General features: G+C 45.0%; 1 protein-coding gene across 1 annotated transcript; it reads right to left on the reverse strand.

The window, feature by feature from the left end:
- Window positions 1–2,401: 2,401 nt before the first annotated feature.
- slc39a4 (solute carrier family 39 member 4) lies at window positions 2,402–14,250 on the reverse strand. The gene is made up of 12 exons (XM_027001414.3): window positions 13,994–14,250; window positions 9,519–9,821; window positions 8,965–9,172; window positions 8,508–8,701; window positions 7,322–7,496; window positions 6,767–6,939; window positions 5,383–5,559; window positions 4,694–4,789; window positions 4,310–4,364; window positions 3,910–4,062; window positions 3,600–3,787; window positions 2,402–3,390 (listed from the first exon to the last, which is right to left on the reverse strand). The coding sequence occupies exons 1-12, from the start codon at window positions 14,195–14,197 to the stop codon at window positions 3,262–3,264; spliced, it is 2,055 nt and encodes a 684-aa protein (XP_026857215.2). The 5' UTR covers window positions 14,198–14,250; the 3' UTR covers window positions 2,402–3,261.
- Window positions 14,251–20,169: the final 5,919 nt, after the last annotated feature.

A 20,169-nucleotide genomic window follows, 5' to 3' on the forward strand; every position in this document is an offset into this window, starting at 1 on the left:
CAAACTTAATGCGTGTGTCATGTTTCCTAGGGGCTACATTGTTGTTATTATACTATTTGGATTTACTGAGTGACAGTTATCGCCAGTGATTATAAGACAATAAAGTACTAAAAAGCTTTAGATTTCTACGAAGGCCATTCTCTCTGCAATAATACGTTAAATGGTCACTCGTGTTATAGCACCCACAACTGCAGCTTTCAAGCGACGGTTAGATGCCCTGTCCCTGCATCCACGCATGTTCCCACATTCCGCCTTACTTCTCGAGCACACACTATTTATTATTAGTAGTAGTACTATTAATATTACGCTTCCTCCTTGTTTAATCTTTCCTCTGGCTTTGCCCCCATTTTACTAACGACCCCCTTTCCCCTGCCCATTTTCCCCTGCCCGTTTTTCTTTATTATGTAACGCGACACATGCGCTTGTAATTTCCAAATCTCAATTACAATTCAGGGCAATTAAAAGTAATATGAATGGAAAATTCACTGTACTTAGGGAATTAACTATTTTTAAAAATCTTTCACATGAACAACCCAGAACAACCTATGTATAGGCCTAACTGCACGTAATGACAGATAGGACAGTTGCTTTTGGAGCAATTTCCTTAATAAATAGCATATTTATTATCAAATATATTAATGAACTTTATTTACTAATATTGATAATACTAAAAACATCTAGAAATAAAGGCTTAAACACACAAAAAATAAGTATATAGCTAAAATAATACAATTTAAAATGAAAATAAAGCATACAGAAATATATTTATAGAATAAGTTAAAGAAGAGCATTTAAAAGTGTTTGTGTTCAAAGATTACATTTTTCTACTTCAAATAGCCACATGATTCATAATGCAGGGAGGTTATACATTAAAAAGTATACATAAAAAAGCTTTTCAAAAGATGGTTAGCTGGTTTATGTTTTCCAAACCTTTCTTACTTTATTGAAAAGTACATTTAAAAACATCATAAATGTATGGTGTTCCTAGGTTTTGATGTGTAGAGTACCATATAGTTATATGTAAATCACTAATTGCAGATTCTGTAACCATCTTTGACATGTCATAGATTAGCACAACAGCCAGGTCAGATGAGGGAGAAATCTGGGTCAAACACAGCAGAGGTTGAGATAGCAAGATCCAGGCTAAATGAAGGCAGTCCTGCTGATCTAGAGACTGGGCACTGTACCTCTTATCTGCTGTAAGTGATGACCATGTGAGTTTAAGATGAGCTGTACAGCTTTATAACTGGTGATAAGATTTACATTCTCTTTTTCATGTGTGGACTTTGTGAGTCAGTAAAGTCTTCAAGCTTGGTGATAATGACCATACCTTTGCTACACCAAAAGTACCTTTGTTAGTGCTCGCTGGAGCTTGCCAAATGCTAGGAAAAATAAGATTGTAATAGAAAATATTACTTATTATATATAAAAGATGAATACTAAATAATGAAAGCTATGCCGTTCTTCCAAACTGATATAGGAGAATTTCTTGGTAATGATAAGCTCAAGAATCCTGTGAAAAATATCTGCATGTATTAGCTTCTCGCACTGACAGTATGACAGTAATCTTTTCAGTGAGGTAAAACTGCTTAAAGAAATTTTTTTTTTTACATTAATCAGACACTTTTATCCGAAGTGACTTCCAATTTTGACTGACCACAACTTGAGCAACTGAGGGTTAAGCGGGCTTGACCTAGCAACCTTCTGATACTAGTCAAGTACCTTAACCACTGAGCTACCACAGATTCTGAGCTAAACTGTCTTGGCATTTATGACTATGTATCATGTAATCATTCAATAATTCCCAGGGCTTATAGAAGGCAAAGCATCATGGGTCAAACACCAATCCTTCAAAGTGGGGATCAGGATCTTTTCTGCATAAATCTTTATTTTTTCTGTTGTTTAATGTTTTATCTCAACTGACCATAGAAAATAAGTCCAAGTTCAAAGCTTTACTCCACTCCAAGCATTTATGTTTATGGTTTGAAGAGAGTGGAGGGTTACCTCTGCTAAGATGACCAAACCAAATTTGATGTTTAATTGAAGTTTTGGAGATTTAATAGCCCTTGGTTTCAGCAAATTCCTGCAATTCCTGTCGACTAGCTGGGATCCTTGCAGGACCTTTTGCTTCTTGAATTGTCTTCACAGAGGATTTTTTAATGTCATGGATGATATAAATGCCAGTACAGCTTTAGAAAGTTTCCTATGAATTGTGACTGTTGTGGTATTTCTATGGCAGAGGAGAAAGGCATGCATCTCTCAGACGGGTCCTAGACGGGTTCTTATCTCTGAGTTCTGCCCCACAGGTTTAAAGCATTGACCCTCTCTAGTCATTGACTGTTAAGCTCCAGGATTAATAAGGAGAACAAATTCAAGATGATAGAAAAGTTGACTGCTTTATTACTGGCTATATTGTTGAAAAAACAAACAAGAAAGTAAAGCAGAATTAACTGTAGTAAATCAACTTTGCATTACAGCCTCACTTCATCTGTACAGAAGACAGAAAGCATATTAATTTTAGTCTCTAGTTAAAGTTTCTGTAAGACAAAGAGCAAGTTCTGAAAGTACTTTGAACCAGTGGACTCTGACAGTCTGTCGAACTTATCACTGCTGTATAGGGCAGCGTGACCTCATTACTTTATTACATATCACTCTGACACGCTGCTGCTAATCCGAAGGGCATATGTACGTTCATGTCCCCTCCCATTAAATATAGAATATACGAGACATTAAACGGGGTTACACATCACTTCAGTGGCAGAATCGTACCATAACACGCACGGACGTGCACATTAACTGACTACGCCTTTCCTGCGTAGGAGCTGATCATTTGAATGTTCAAAATCACTGACAGAAAAGCAGCAGCCAATTTTGCACACAATATACTTTCAATTGCAAACCACAGCCCCTGGGGGAGTGCATGGCGTGCAGGTAAAGAGGTTAAGACCAGGACAGAGCACCCACCATCACTGGACACACACACATATAAAACTGTTGAACTTTGATGGAAGGTCAGTTCAGTTTTGATTCACAGGCATGTCAAAAACAGTGTTCGCATTCATTTGTCCATGACAAAAACAACTAATAATGTGCATTCAGGCTTCCTGTCACGCTGCCAGTTTCCCCACCACATCTCTGACACTGCATATCGTCTTGTGTGCGCCACTCTGGTTCAATAACAACATGCTCTCTTAAAATGGGAAGGACAGAAGCAGGACGCATGTGAAGGTGCCCATCCAGCAGGGGAATGCGACGCTGTCTCTACACACCCATCTTGTCCTCGAAGAAGGAGAGAAGCAGCATAATACCCCAGCCGGTGAGCAGCCCCAAGTTCTGAAGAGCGAAGATCAGCCACGGCCTATTAGCGTCCACGTGGACCATGGAGGGAAGCTACAGATGGGAGACACACATACAGCAGCACTCACTTAAAGGCAGCACACCAGTGTAGCCATGTTGGAGTGGGGCATACTTTTACGCGAACGGTGGTATTCCACGCAGACGGGACGATGCGTCAGCGCGAGACTCCACTCATGCTGACTTGTTCTGCGAGGGAATCTGTGTTTTGGAATATGGGTGGAGAAAAGGAGGATCCAACGTACCATGTCGGCAAGCCCCACGTAGAGGAAGAGGCCTGTGGTGACCGCCGCGATCCACTCCTTGGCCGCCGTGTCCGTGGAGACGGAGAGGGCAATGTAGAGGCCGATGAAGGAGGTCAGGGCACTGCCAACGTTTAACAGCAGGGCCTTCTTCACCGACATGCCACAGTGCAGGAGCACGGCAAAATCTCCTGGGGAGACGGTCATAAGAACGCCATAGGAACATCTGTTTTGAACAAGTTGTGCGAACTGACCCTTATATGTAATGGCACAGTAAACTCTGTGTGTGTGTGTGTGTGTGTGTGTAGCTCACCTAGCTCATGGGGCAGCTCATGGCACAGCACTGCCAATGATGTGGCCAGGCCTGAGCGCCAGGACACAGAGAAGGCGGCGCCAATCGCCAGGCCGTCAGCGAAGTTGTGAATGCCGTCGCCGATGGTGATCATGTAGGGAAGCAGCCGCTGTTCTGGGGGAGGAGTAGGATGGGGGGATAGAGAGAGAGGGAGAGAGGAAGGAAGAAAGAAAGAAAGAAAGATAGATAGAATATAATCCTCCCAGCTCATCTTGTGCAGTTCCCCAGTTCTACAGTTCCCCTGGCACGTGCATGTGTAATTAACAATATGAGGTCTGTGTGATCCTCTGCCAGGACAGCAAAGGGCTTAACGACTCGGTGCGACTCGGTGCGACACGACGGTCAGAGGCGTAGAGCTCACCTCTTGTGCAGGGGGCTGCTTCTGGGGAGGGCTTAACATGGTTTTCCCCATCAACCTAAAAGCAAAGGACAAAGCTGTTATTCATTCAGCAGTGCACCAGCCAGAGAAAACGATCTTATAGCCAAGGAGCCTAATTACAGAAACAGAGGCCACACTGAAAGAGCCAAACCACCCGAGGACTCTTATCGTACTTCCGTCTGGAATGTGTGCCTGCATTTTCCACTGCATATTTCAACTCCTCTTTCGCAACTGCCTTTTCTTTCTCTTGTCATTCCACAGATCCCAGTTTGATGTCGGTGTGTCTTCTCTGTTCCCCTGACTCTGGGCCCACCATGCTCAGCTGGCATTTCTTCAGCATCAGGCTGCTTAGAGTGGCTGTCTTACCAGGTCTGCTTGTGAGGTGGAGAGCTTGTTCTTCCTCTCTCTCTGGCACATCTGCAGGACCCTGCCATGGTCACAGTGGTGTGGGTCTGCATCTTCCTGAAGCAGAAACAGAGCAACACCTGGCTGAGAGCTGGGCCTTTCCATTCCAACCACAATATCACTGAACTACAGTGGAGAATGTCCAGTTACTAGGCTACTCAATCAGTTACTGAGTTACTGTTTACATAGAATTTTCTGGGCAAACCTTTACTGGTGCCTATGCCTCATAACATAACCAAAACATGAATTAAAGAGAAGTCTCCAAAGTCTATGTTCTATGGGAGTTGGTGGGAGTCTAAATAGTTATAAGTTAATAAGGAATTATAAGTTCCAGAACTCCAAAAATCATCCAAAGATTTCAGATTGAGGATCACATGTTATCTTGTGTGAGATAACTGGTGTGTAGCTATTGCTCAAATGTTTAAGATTACAGTTAGCGTAATGCTGAGTGAGGCCAGGCAGGGCCCATATGCTCAGCTGAATGGCATATTCAACTGAGTTGAGCGAAACATTCAAAGAAACAGACTGTACACAGTTTTATATGAAGGAGCTGCATTAGACTTACTGAAGCCATGTATAATGGTGATCCATTGTTCATTGATTTGCTAGCTCAAAGGCCTCAATGTGTTTGCTCGTTATTGGTGACTTACTCCATGATGAGGAGACTGGCTGCCGTTGCGAGTGATGATGGAAAAAATGGCCTCCATCAGGTAGAAGGAATAGATGCCACCCAGAAGCACCAGCAGTTTGAACGTGTAATCAGAGTTTTCCTCTGAATGGCCATGTCCGTCACTTTGACTGTCCCCATGCACATGGAGGCCCAAGAACTACGAGCGCACACACACACACACACACACACACACAAACACAGAGAAATGGCAAAAGGCCATCAAATCATAACCTTGATGACACCATCAGCTTCAGCTAAAACTCCTTTTCCGCGGATTCTCCCCGAAAGCACTGTGAAGCAATTGCAGCCTTTTGTTCAATTAGAGGCTTCTGTGTTCCAGCCGGTTAATCCCGTTATTTTCTGCCTGCGCTGTACACAATCAGCAAAAGAGTGCCGTTATGCCCTTACGGCAGGCGGTGGGACCCACGGAGGTGGGGCCGTGAGGAACAGCCCAGTGGGAATAAGAGATGGGGGGTGGGCATGGGGGGGGTCACGTGGGCCCCATCCTCTCCTGATGGTGGTGTGCTGAGGACACGGTGATATTGCGAGATCGATGGCAGAAGGGAAAACACCTCTGCACACAGCCACAGACATAAATGCCAATTATCAGCTGAACACGTTACTTACTCTCCCTTTAGTGCACAGGGATCAGTTAGTGCTACACTCAGTTAAATTTTTATGTATATGAGTTTTTTGACTTATGTAATTCACTGCAGATGTACTATTCAGAGTATAATGCCACTTGTTTTGTAGATTATACAAGCATCCTTAATTTGTTGAAGGATGGAAATTTATTAAAGGGTGATTCTGAGTCATTGCAGGATTATTACTATTGAAACGTAAACTGAGTACAACTAGCCATTTCCAAATCTTATAGTCCTGAAAACATTCTGATTACACTGTTTGGTTTCATAGAAGCTTTCGAAATAGAACAGAGATATAAAAGAAATGCTATATGGGTGTCTGTAATCAGGACCCAACTGATGGCCTCTATAGACCATATCCACCTGCAGAAGCTTCTGTACCTCATATGTCTTATTATTCTCCTTTCAGCTTGGCGCTATGGAGAATTAGTACACCGAAGAAGCCCAGAATCGCTCATTTGAATGCCATATATAAATATAGATGCTATATAAATGTAAAGCTATGCTATAAATGCCACAAATCCCATCTTCTGTTCCACAATTCTAAAAGCACTGAACATCAAAGATAATTCACAAAACCGTGTTCGCCAGCTGCCTTTACAAAGCACACGGCAGTGGTAGGTGTGTCCTAGCAGGGCCGCAAGCCCGATGGCCGGGCCTCGTCTGCACGATCCCTGGAGCCCTGGACGTTTGGGGCCCCGTGCAGGCACCACTCCTCACCGTGGGCAGGAGGTGGAGCAGAGCATCGCCGGTCAACGAGCCCACAGCCAGGCTGATGCAGAACTGGATGGAGAGCTCGAAGGGGCCACTGTATGAGCTGCACAGCAGGACCACGATGCCGAGCATGGCCGTCAGACAGATCAGCGCGTTGGCCAGGGTGGCGTACATGTATTCTGAAGAGAAAGAGAGGATGGGTGAGAAAGAGAAGCAGCATGGTTTGGTTTTGACTGACAGAGTTTTAAGGCAGATATATAGCAGAGAGAAAAAAATTCAGGGTGATGTTTCAGTACTGGAAACCACTGTAGCCTTTTTACCTTCTTGGTAAGATGAGCTAAACTAAGATAACATTTAGTTATCATTTCAGCTGACTAATTTAATTTATTTACTTATTTTACAAATAGTGTGATAGCTTTTGTCTTTGTGATGGAGATAGACACCCGTGCAGCCACTAGGACAACAGAGAAACAGGAACTTAAACTGGAACACTCAGTATCTGTCAGTGCTGAACCGCATCACAAGACCTTGGAATTAAGGGCATCTAGGGCAGAGACTCACGCTCAGTGGTGCTGAGTGAGTCAACGGAGGGCACTGTAGTGGGACTGGTCTCAGCACAGGCTTTACTGAGGAGTTGCTGGATCAAGGCAGGGCTGAGCCGTGTGAATTGATCTCTGCTCAGTCCTGTGTCGTTCATGTGGTAGATCCTCAACAAATCCTCGGCACTGAAACAGGCCTGTAAAACAAAGTTTAGATTAGTTACAATATGCAAATGCAAACTTTAAAAGTGTTTAGAAGCATGTAAGAAATATGGTGTGAAAGCAAATTAGGCATGTTTTTAATCTCATAATGAATGACAGTGTCGTAAATGATGTTATTTCATAAGATGATAATCACATGGAGCAAGCTTGTGACTGGACTTAGCAGACATTACGACTCTACCACTGACTGCTGTTTACACAGGCTGCAAATAACATATTTCCAAAATTGGACACAACATTATGCAGCTTAGCTTTTAAGTACTCATCACGCACTGGGTGGGAGATAGCATGTGTGCGCCTCCGTTTAACAAGTGTAAACTGTGATTGCGGAGGGCAGGCGAAACCTCACATAAATTTGAGTTTTCAAATAAATATCGCTATCATACTTCAGCATGTGTCAAGGCATCGGCCCGTACACATCACCCCCTAATAGCTGCTGCTGACATTCCGCGTTAGAAGCCCGAACGTGATTTCTTGCTCTTCCAGACGATTCGCACCCTTGTGAAATGTGGCGGCTAAACGACATTTTTGCCCTCCGAGGCCTCAGCCAAATGCACTTCATTTAGCTCTCCGTCGGCCGCGGAAATGTCCCGTGTGATAGCGCGCGGCCAGTGGTGCGTGGCGTAGAAGCCCTTTATCGCGTCGGAAGTAGTCTGCTTGCGCTCACCTGAAAGCCATCTGTTAGATTTCTCTTGTAATAGATTTATTGTATTAGATTTCTCTTGTAATAGCTAAAGTAGCTGTTAGATTTCTCTTGTAATATATTTATTGTATTAGATTTCTCTTGTAATAGCTAAAGTAGCTATTATGAGACAAGACCCGAGTGAAGGCGCAGTACTACCACCCTTCTCTTTGGATCGGCCAGTTCGGCATGGCTGGGTTCATCGGGGCTTTGGCAGAGCGTGCCGAGGCTTCAGTCAGCTGCGGGACACACTGGCGAGCTGGAATGAGAGGCGACCTGATCTGGATGGAATTGCAGCAATTACCGTGTCCCAGCTACTGGCAGAAGTCTCCTCGTGAGTGTGTGTACCGCGCGGGAGCCGCCGCGTGTCCTCGTGCTGGGCCTCGTGGTCGTGGTCGTGGTCATGGTCATGGTCATGGTCATGGTCATGGTCATGTGCGTCCACGCTGTTCTCTTCCGTCTGTCCCAGGTTCAGTGCCTGCATCAGACTGTTTAGATCTGTACAGGGACACAAGACAATAACAGAGTTTAAATCGAACATGTGTAGACACAAACATGTCAACATAATGGAAAAAATGCACAATAAACACTTTTTTTTGTTATATTAAACACAGAGGTCCACTGTTTCTCAAGGACAGGTGATGTCACCATGAGGGTGTCATCACAGCAGTGAACAGATGTCATTAGCGTCATACATGATAATGGAAGGGAGGCTGCCTTGCTGATTCAACATCATGCATCTGCAAAAGTCACCATCGCACCTTGTACGGTGATGTTGACTGTGCCGAAGTGGCTGAATATGTAATCCATGAAGAAATCCTCTCCTGGGAGGGTGCGTGCAGCCATGCAGTCTCCAAGTAAGGCATGGTAGACTATAACGGCAAGCACTGCGTCCAAGTCTGTGTGATGGCCTTCATCGGTCCGTGTCAGTTGACTCTCTTTAACGATGTCAGAGAGGGAGAGGCAAGGCTACAGCAAATATAACATACATATATAAAACAACATTACTAACAGCAATAGGTGGCAATCACTGGCAGTTGTCATCAGATTGTCCTCAACTGAAAGTCCAGGTTCAGGGTTTCATCTGGGATGCGCTGACATTTTCTGAATTTTAATTTGTATGAGCACTGGAAAAGTATGTGATGTAGGAAAATGTAAATTAATCCTTCATTACGAATCTCAGGCCTACGAAGAGTACATAAAAAAAAAAATTGTTTGTTTTTTGTGTGTGATTTAAAAAAAAAAAAAAGATTTACTTCAATCCTCATAACACTTAGAAGGGAATTCAGATCCATTAAACATAGGGCCTACTTACCAGACTGTGCCCTTCAGGGATATAATACTGTTCCACGTCATGTAGAAGTTTCTCCAAGCGCTCTGTTTCCATGCCGACCCCATGGTCGTGGTTGCTTCCCTGGTCACCATGGATGTTGAATGACTGGATGAAGCGATCTGTCTCTTGTGCCCAGCGACCCTCCTGAATGGCTGTGCATGTGCTGGAGGCAGAGCTGAGGAACAAGCAATACGCAGCAGCCAGCCTGAAGAAGCCATCCACCTGCAGACCACTGGAGCTGGAGTAGTTGTTGACCAGCTGTCCTATGCTCTTCTCTAACTGGCACTACAGACACACAAATGCCCACAGAAGGACAGATTTAGTGGACCAACACTCCAAAATATGTTTTTTTGTTGTTGTCGTTTTGGCCCCGTATGTTCTCACATATAAGGAATTTGTCTTTGGTTACAAAGTAACTCGCATTTCAAAGCCGAATTTGGAGTCACAATAAACATCTGACACGTTAGTATAATATTATGCAGAGACAATGTTACAAGGATACCCATTCAACAGGAGTATAGACTAAATGATGACTTATCATGACTATGTGCCCAGGTCAGCAACAACCCTAACAGAGTGAATAGAACTTTTTGTATGGACAGATGTCAACAAGCACAGTCAGAATGGATGAGGTTAGACTGTGGGAAACTTGGAATTTTAGAGCTGTTGGCTTATCCTGAGCTTCGCATTACCTTATCGCACGGCAAGGCTGTGAAAAACAGATTGCACACAATCCGTCTCTGTAAAGGAACTAACTGGGAAATGATATGAGTTATTTAAGTGGAGATTAAAGTGCAACTCTTATGGAAGTCATGTTGTTCATGGTGCCCACCTGAGAAAAGCAGTTCTAAAATGTTATGTGTAGTAAAGTTATACTGATAGAAAAGATCTGTCCTCTTCTGCCTACACCTGATCCTGATTTCAAATAATTATGGACTTCAATAAGCCATTGTTAGTAAAAAGCCACAGGGAGTTTCTCAAAGAGCCCTTTCTTTAGAAGGATCACTTTAACAAGGCCTTATTTTTTTCATTTTACGAACGATTCCACCACAAACAAAATAAATAAATAAATAAAAACCTATTTTATTAAATGATTCTGTACAAAGTTTTCAAAGATCGTTTTGGGACACCTAAAAAAAAAAGTCGCAGAAGACTTTATTCCATCAACATTATTGCGAGTCTTGATGGTAAGTAACACAACGGAAAGGAAAAAGATGGATTTTCCCCGATTGATACAGGATATTACGACCGGCCACCCCTGGGTATCCCTTTTTCTGTGGTTTACCTGTTGTCAGTTTTCCTTTATGCCCCCGTTCTGTTCCTTGGTTTAGTTTTCACTGCCCCTTGTCTGCTCTGTTATTTCAGTCCATGTTTTGGTTCTCCCTGTTCTTATATTCACCTGAGCCTGTTAAGTGCCTGATTGATTTAGTTATTTGTGCCCTGGGTTTCAACTTGTAGTTGTGGGTTATTCTGGTAAGTCTGTCATGTGACCATCACACCTGCTATTATAGACATCGCCTTTGCCTTGTTCATGTGTTACCTCACCTCTGTTGATTTTTGCCTTCTGTGATTGTTAGTAAACTGCCTCCCTGTGTATGCATTCTGCCTCTTGCCTGTTCCTAAGGGAACGTGTTAGAATAACCCAGCCTCTCTAAAGAGAATGCAGCAGGAGGGTGTCAGTCCATTGCATTGTGTTCTGTCATCTTCAGTTCATCAACACTCATGCCACACTGAGGGACACTGAATTACTCCCAGAGGGGGAGCTTGCTTATATTAAGACTCTGCTCTCCATGCTCAAGGATGGGAAGGCCCTGGTATTGCCCTCGCTTATGGCAACTCTTAGTGAGTATGATTAGGAGGACAAGTTGGTTGGGAGATTCCTTATGCAGTGCCACATCTACCTCTAGTACCTGACCTGCCCTAAACCCCCTGAACTAGTGACTGTGCTGTTCATGAAGACCTTTCTTCGGGGTAAAGCACTGGAGTGGGCAGAGATAATATTCCAGCATGGAGCTCAGGAGGCTAGGACTGTGGAAGGCTTCTTCTGTGTGCTAACAGCACGGTTTGCTACAACCCCACCAAACCTGCCTTCTGTAGCTGCTCCCTGCTCAACTGACCAGCCAGTCCCTGCCTCTTGGGTGGAGCAGGCAGCCTGACCAGACCCTGTCTCCAGCGTGGAAGTTGCTGCCTGACCTGATCCAGTCCCTGCCTCTGGCGCGAGAGACGCTGCCAAGTCTATTCCGGTTCCAGTCCCCAGCATGCAAGATGCCGCACGTCCTGTTCCTGTTCCTGGCCTAGTGGTGGCCTCCTGGCCTATCCTCACCACCCAAGAGGTCTCAATCTGTTCTTGTTCCCGGTCAGTGCCTGTCGGTGCACCCTTGGATCTCCCTGTAGTGCTGCTGACCACTGTAGCCATGCCTCCAGAGCCTGCATCGCAGCCCCATCTTTGGGCATCCTGGACCTGCTGCTGTCCGGCATCTGGACCTGCTGCCACTGAACACCTTAGCTGCACCTCCAGACCTCCCTGCAGTGCCACTGTCTGCTGAAGCCACACCCCTGGACCTTGCGGGCCTGCTGTTGACTGAAGTAACTGGTCCGTCCTGGCCCGTTTGTGCCAGCTGTAGGTCGGGACCGACCTGCACTGCTGGACCCCCAGCCAGACTCCGTGCCTGGATAGAGGACGCTGCTCAACTGGTCCCTGTTCCTGGCATGGAGATGGTCAGCCTGTCTCTGCCTGTCCCGGCACCTCTTGCCTGGCCTGCCCATGCGGTCGCTCCTTGAGACTCCCCTGTGGCTCCTGTAGCTGCTACAGGTGTGCCTCCAAGGACATTTGGGACTTCCTTGGCTGTACCTGGTGGCCCTGGAGGGGCCCCTCCGTCAGCCTCCCAGACCCGAACAAACTGTTTATGCCAGGTGTCCCTTCTGAAACTCCTCTGCTCCCTGAGGCTGCAACACCAGCCCCATCACTGCTCCCATGTCTGCTTCAGTGTCTCCAGTTCCTGTGTTGCCTGCTGCTATTCCCGGTTTTGTTACTGTCTGTACATCCATGCCTGTTTGTCATCCTGGTAAAACTGGTTAGTGTTTCCTTGCCCGTCCCATTTTTTTTTGGGGGGGGGGGGGGGGTTTCTGTGTCTGTACTGCTGAGGATGCTTACCTTGGCCCTTGCTCCTATCCCTGTGCCTTCTACCAGTGTCTCCCCTCCTCCCCTATTTCTGCACCTGCCTCCTGTTCTGGCTGCATTGCCGGTCCGACTCCCCACCCCCCCAGCTTTCTTCCGTCCCTCAATCTGCCTGGACTCCTGTACCCCTCCAGGGTATGGGGTGGGATCCTGTGTATGTCCCTGGATGTAGTCCTGCACCTGGGCCTGTCCCTTTGTTTGCTCCATGCATTTCTCTGACTTGTCCCTGGCTCCTCCCTTTGGCCCTGTGTCTGCCTCATGTGGCCCTCTGGTTCCTGCCCCTTGTCTTACCTGAACTCCTGCCTCTGTTCCTACGTCTGGTTCTTGGTCTGCTTCAGTGCGTCTTCTGTTCCAGTGCTTACTCCTTGTCGTGTTCCGCCCCTGATTCTGGCCTGTCTGGTCCTGTTGTGTGCAGGGGGGGGGGGTTCTGTCATGAACGGCCACCCCTGGGTATCCCTTTTTCTGTGGTTTCCCTGTTGTCAGTTTTCCTTTATGCCTCCGTTCCGTTCCTTGGTTTAGTTTTCACTGCCCCTTGTCTGCTCTAATTCCAGTCCATGTTTTGGTTCTCCCTGTTCCTATGTTCACCTGAACCTGTTAAGTGCCTGATTTGCTTATTTGAGCCTTGGGTTTCGTCTTGTAGTTGTGGGTTATTCTGGTGCGTCTGCTTTGTCCGTCATGATTATGCGTGCTCTTAGACAGCGCCCTTGTCTTGTCATTTGCCTTGTTCGTTACCTCGCCTCTGATTTTGCCCTCTGTGACGGTTTCCCTCACTTAGTAAAGCGCCTCCCTGTGTATGCATTCTGGCTCTCGCCTGTTCCTAAGCGAAAGCGTTACCCCGCATGTAGAAATACTGGGCAATTTGACGGATATAATTTATCACAAACACTACAAGACTTAAAACATTTGTTCTAAAAAGGTTATATAAAGATCAATTAACTGCTTAAAATGTGAAAAATTGACTCATGTTTTTGTATAAGACATGCATGTTCTATCTAGCGTTGTAATAACTTTTTATAAAATAACATTTCACAAATCCATTTTAAAGGTGCCTCTCATTTAACTTCAAGGCTGATGGTCCACAGTCCTAAAAAAAAACCCGGATCACCTGTGTATTGTATACACGCCTAGCTGATTTAAACGTTCTGAGTAGTCTTTAAGTGGAAGGAATGGCTCAATTATCCAAACTTATAACCAAGTTCGCTGCTCACGGACCTGTAGCGCACGTTGTGCGTTGGACCTCGACCTCTTAAAGCGTTGAAGCAGGAGCAAAGAGCCGTACCTTTTCACACGACACATCGGCGCACTGCACACGTTTCTCCAGGAGCATGAAAAAGGAGCGAACTGCATTTTCACAAAGGTAGTCTTCTCCTGGGGACAACAGGTTCACAACCTTCGCATAAATGTCGTCTTCCGTGGAATGCGAGTGGTTAAACAAACCGAAGCAAATCAGAAAACCTACAAAAAATCTATTTGCGTGGTCCATTGCTGCTCTCGTTAACGTTCTAAAAAAAAGGCTTTTAGTGATGGAGTCTTTCCCGGCGCAGTGTCAGTACTCAAACAAGTTAAGTTCAAGTAGGGAATACCTGTTCGGGTAGAGGCTTCTTGTACCTTCGCCACTGTGCTGAGTGCTGATTGGTCCTCTGGTGTCTTGCTCTGCACTTCGTCTCATAAAAGCAAGTGCCTCAGTAAAAAGAAAACCACAGAAACCCCAGTAAGACACAGCCTGTGGAGCAAAGGTGTGAAAGCCTCACACAGGGGAGTGAAAACATTCCCTCGGCCTTCACATGCAGTGTTTTTGTGCTGACGAGCCTCTGAGGTAAATATATTTAGCAGCAAATGATAAATTAAAAGAATGTCACCATGTTGCTGTAACAGGGCCTTGAATTGGACATTGCTGCATGGCCTATCACAGCAGGTCTACTTTCCCCTTATGCTGTGGTTGTGGCTTTTCCATTTTTTCTCTTTCTCTCTGACAGTAGTCATTTATGTCTGTTATTGGTTTGTAATAGATCATGTGCTGCCTAACCACGAGGTCAAAGCCCGGGACTCCCCAGAACCCGTTTTAACACCGCTGTCACGTTCGCTCCCTTCCGTGTTTTTCCTTCCTTGTGTTTTGTCCTCTCCTTGTTTGGCTGCGTACACCTGTCCCTCATTTCTAGTTTTGTGAAGTTCATGTATTTAAACCCTGTTGTGTGCCTTGGTCGTGGCGGTTCATTGTTTGAATGTGTTTCTTTATGGTTGTTTCTTTGTACTCCGTGCCTTCGTGTTTCCTAGCCTTAGTTATAGCCTGCTTCCCCGTTTGCCTTCGTGTGTGTGTCTGTTTTGTTAAGTCATGTATCCTCATACTCTCTGTGTCGGCTCTGTGACCCTGGACTGCCTAGATGACTCTGCTTCTGGATTTGCCCTTATTAAATCTCGCTCCTCACCGCACATGCGTCTGCCTCCTCACCGCTCACCATGACAACCATCCCCTTTTTGCTGCTTTTCTTTTCTTTTTAAACTTTCGAGAAAATGAACCCAATCAAATATGAATGCATTTTTATTTTTGTTATTATTAATTATTACCAGTTAATTAATCTCTTTCTCCCTCACTCTCCTCTCTCCCTCTGTGCTATGCCGTGTGGATGTAGGACCTTAGAGCAGTGTAACCTCTGACCTCTGCTGTAGGGTACTGCTTTTTCTCTTCCCCCCCAGTAAACTCCCGTAAATGGTGTGCGGCTGCGCCTTGGCCCGGCCACTCGTGCCGTGGTACGACTGCTGATCCGAGATCAGCCTTTCCTTTCCGAAGCCAAAGTGTAAACATCGTACAGTTACAAAAGACACAACAAAACTAGTCCAAATGCAGCATGAAGGGTGGCCTCTCACGACGCCGCTGCGACTACACCCCTCCCCCGCCCAACCCCCGCGCACGCTGAATCAGCTGTTACATGGCTATAACAGCAGAGTTTTGCTAGGGGTGTGCCTGTCAGCATTTTCACTGAAGTGAACACCGCCTCGTTATAGGCCGCTGCAGGACACAGGTGAATACGTGACCTACTTCTACAGGAGAGGAGAGAGAACCAGGTAGAAAGAGAGTGCTGTAAAGCAAGTCGGGGAGGCCAGCAACCAGCTCCAGGTCATCAGAAGCTCCACGGGCAACTCTCTCCACCACTTCCTTGTTTCATATCTGCTTTCTTGTTTCTTGAAACTTAGAAGTTGGGATCTCAGTCTGCTATAAAAAAAAATGTTAAGACCTAGGTATTGGATTTGCTCTATGCTAATCGAACGTTTTTTTATTCAAAAATGACTAAAGATGGTGAAACTGTGTAGCATTGTTTAAAGTGTATGGGGTTAACTGGAATATGGCTTCAGACTGTGTCTGTGGAGGCCGACACCTGTTTTCACTCCCCTGTGTGAAGGCTTTCTCACCTCTGCTCCACCGTGTGTGTGACTGGTTTTGCTGTGGAATAACTTTTTACTGAAGCACTTTTCAATGACTCAGTACCACAAGCCTATGGGTCGACTGCGTCTGCTGATATCAAATGCAGACCCAAAAAGTGATAAATGATGATGTAACTTGTGGTTGAGGTGTGCATTTGTAATTTGTCCACAAGAGGGAGCCCGACGTCCTCCCATCGTAACCATGAACACACGACCCACCAGTTGTCCTTATAAGCAGTGTTCATCTTCCAAAGGATACTAAGCTCTCCGAGAAGGTCCAAGTGCACGTTGTAATGTTTAATAGGATATCCATTACATTTTAAAACAAAACTTCTTCATTTACATTTGCATGAAAAACAGTGTTCCTATGTACTTTAGTATGGGACGCTAATTAAAAAAGGTTTGATTAACAGTACAGCTTTGCTGTGTTTATTCAGAGGTTCTTCCATGAAAATTCACCCACAGTCTTTCACTTATACTTTATGATGCTTTATTACAACATGCAACTGACTCCTGTGACCATCGGGGAATGGACGAAAGCACATTAAAGCCAGCTAATAAGACTCCCTTATTGACAAACCCCTATCTCCCTGGTCAATAACATAAACAGCGAAGGCCTTGGGGCTAGACGCTAGCGCAACAGAAAAACGGTCGTTCATCACGTTGTTTTATTACAAGCAAAAAGAGCCATTACGCGCTAAACGCAGCCGGCACCTAACTCCCGCAGCCGCTTCAGCGCGACCAGAGTGCTCGGCTGGTAGCCGCTGACGTAGCCGGGAAGAGAAAATGAGTTCCGACGGCATTGATCCGCGCAGGGCTTTTTGCTGAGGGTGGTGGGGTGGGGTGGGGTGAGGTGGGGGGGTGGGGCACAGAGATACCGGAGCCCATAGAACGTCTGTGGGAGCTGATTGGTTCCTGTAGCTATTCTTCTCTGGACAGAATGGCCCAGTCATCCAGTAAGCGGTCGGAGCTGCTATTGTTATGCTAAATATACATTATTGCAGACTTACACTCTTTTTCAGGGCCTTATGCGTATATGTATTCGTGGATAGCTGCTTTAACTATGCAGATGGGAGGATTTTAGACTCTGCAGTAGGCTCTTTGTGTGAAACGAAAAACTTTTTTACAGTGGATACGCCAGTCTATGCACAGATATGTTTATTACTCAGCAGGGTTGTGAATGTAATAGCCTATTACATAAAATACCTAATCTGGTCTTTTCAACAGGTTATAAGACAAACCACGCAATCTACCAGTTTTGTCTTTTTTTCAGTATGGGGGCAAAGATTGTTAGAAAGAAACTCCTTTCAAAGGTTTTTTTTGTGCTAAATATCACAAAGCTTTGCTGGTTAATGATCATTTCTTGAAACTATAAACTGTATGCAATTTCAAATTCTGAGTGTGAGTTTATTATTATGCAGTGCTCATTTGATTGTGCATTGAATAAATGCAAGATTTATTGGGCCCTCCTCTTGCCTGGGGCCCCTGGCAGCCCGATGGCGTGTGTGTTCATCTCGCTCCTCCAGTTAATGATCCTCCCATTAAGAGACCTGTAGGACCCAGCAGTGTAGAGGGACATGTCCCACATGGGGACGGCCTTTGTGTCTGGGTAGACGAGAGGGAGACAGGCGATATTAACGCCATCCCCAGATCCACCCCCCTCCCTCTGGAAAACACACACACATTAATTCATTCATACAAGATGGGCTCAAAGAGCAGACAAGCACACCCAAGCTTACACATGCAAACACACACACACACACACACATACACACACGCAATCAAACAAACACACACGTGCACACAACATACTCTGAGTTTTGTTATGAATACATGTACACCTTCTCTGTTGCTCTTTCACAAGTGTTCTGTTTTACTTTGCTTACACACACACACACACACACACACACACACGCACGGTCTGACAGCAATCACAAATGAAGCGTTAAATTAAGAAACAGATAGCACTGTTCCCTAGAGAGAGGGAGTCCCTATACAAAGGGAGAACCCGGCTGAGACCACACCATCATTAGCCTCAGAGAGACACCCTCTGCCTCTCCACTTCAACAACCAATTAAAGGTTAGCTTTTCTATCTAAGACTCTCTCTTTTTCTTTTTCTTTCTCTTTCTCTCTCTCTCTCTCTCTCTCTCTCTCTCTCTCTCTCTCTCTGTATAATTGCCTTGCAGACTAAACTAAATGCTACCACTCCCAAAATCTCAACAATGACTTTTGCCCCATGCCTAAGTAAGGCAATAATTTCCATTCAACAGAGAGAAAATGAATAAATAAGGAGCTTTAACTGAAATACTGACCCACCGTTGCCCTTAATGTTGCCTTCCGTTTTCACTGACTAATTAATACCATTACAACTACCCTTAGTGTCAATGTTTTTTTCATATTTCGGTTTCACTTGCATTTATAGGTGTGTTGAACATTGATATAGCATATTATCTGGGCATTTGATGGACAGAATGTGATGGTCCAAAAATGAGAAGCGATGGAGACAGTGATGTTTCTTTCAGATCAGAGCCTGCCCTCTGTCGTTTGTGTGCGTGTGAAGGCAGCTAAATGATGAGGGGTAGTCAGATTAATCTCCTGCATTTCAGACACTGACAGATCTCTGCTAGCCCACGAGGAATCCAGCTCTAATCCAGCGAGGATTATCAGTTGTTTGTGTAAAAAGGGAAAGTAAAATAAGGAGGAGTTGTGCGCGTGTGTACGCGTGCGTGTGTGCGTGCGTGCGTGCGACTGTGTGTGTATGTGTGTGTGGGGGGGGGGGTGAGTGGGTAAGTAGGGTGCCTAAGAAGAAACACAAGCTTGCTAGCCCGCGCCTGCAGGCTGACCGTCCGTCTGAAGCAGCCCATTGTCTTCCCCGACCAATCCAGTTTCTTAATTGCTCCCATTTCATCTCATATTCTAGATTCATCCCCGAGAGTGATCAGCGTAAAAGGGCAACTTTAACTGAAACCCCAGTAAGTTGCGGATATATATGCGCTTGAGGAGGGCGGCTCTGCGTCTGCCACAGGACTCCTCCTCCCCCGCTCTTCTCGTTTCAGACTGCTCTGCGTGCGCGTCCCCAAAAACACAACAGGCTTTGAACAGCACCAGTGCTGCGAAGTCTCCGCGGAGGACGCGCGACGCTATTGCGCCGCATTTGGATCGTATCAAAAGTTAAAGAAATAAATAATCAAATAAATGAATAAATACCGAAATATTTCAATACATTGCCCATGAAGATAACACTCAGACAGACTCATTTAACTACAATCTTTTGCTCTCCACGGTTTCGAGTTTTTATATTCAAAATTCTGATAAATTATCTGAAAGAAATATCCTATATTCCTGCTCTACAGAGTATTGTTTCCTTAAGAGAAGATTTATAACGGCTAACTTTGTGATGATAAGTTTATATCGTAACAAGTATTGTTATCCTAATCAGTTGTAGGGATGATGAATCTGTTGGCTGAAGCTCGGGTACTGCTGCGACTACGACACTAGAACGTGTTTCCAGCAGAGCAAGATTAATGCTCTATCTCCAGAACTTTCCTTTGTCCTGGATGACAAAACTAGCTTTTCTCTCTGTCTCTGTCTGTTTCTCTCTCTCTCTCTCTCTCTCTCTCTCTCTCTCTCTCTCTCTCTCTCTCTCTCTCTCTCTCTCTCTCTCTCTCTCTCTCTCTCTCTCTCTCTCTCTCTGTTTCATGCACGCACTCTATCTATTTATCATTCTTTCTCTATGTGTGTTCCTCTGCGCTCTATTGCGCGTTACAGCAAGCGAAGATGACAGACATGGTTATTTATTTAGCTCAGAAAGGGAAAATAGCTAAATATCAAAGGGACCAAAATAGACTAAAAATGTTTATAAGATCCTATAGCTCACTCGATACTTTTAAACTGTTGATAATAAATGGAAGAGGTACATATGTGTGTGTAGCTTTTGCTAATTTACAAAGTTATGGTTACAATTATGGTTTTGGTGTGGTGGTTTAGTTATCTACCAAGGCCTATACCAACTTAGCACTGTAGCAAAAATAAAC

Source organism: Electrophorus electricus, chromosome 6 (genome assembly GCF_041902795.1).
Source record: "Electrophorus electricus isolate QZ-2024a chromosome 6, ASM4190279v1, whole genome shotgun sequence".
Lineage (NCBI taxonomy): Eukaryota > Metazoa > Chordata > Actinopteri > Gymnotiformes > Gymnotidae > Electrophorus > Electrophorus electricus.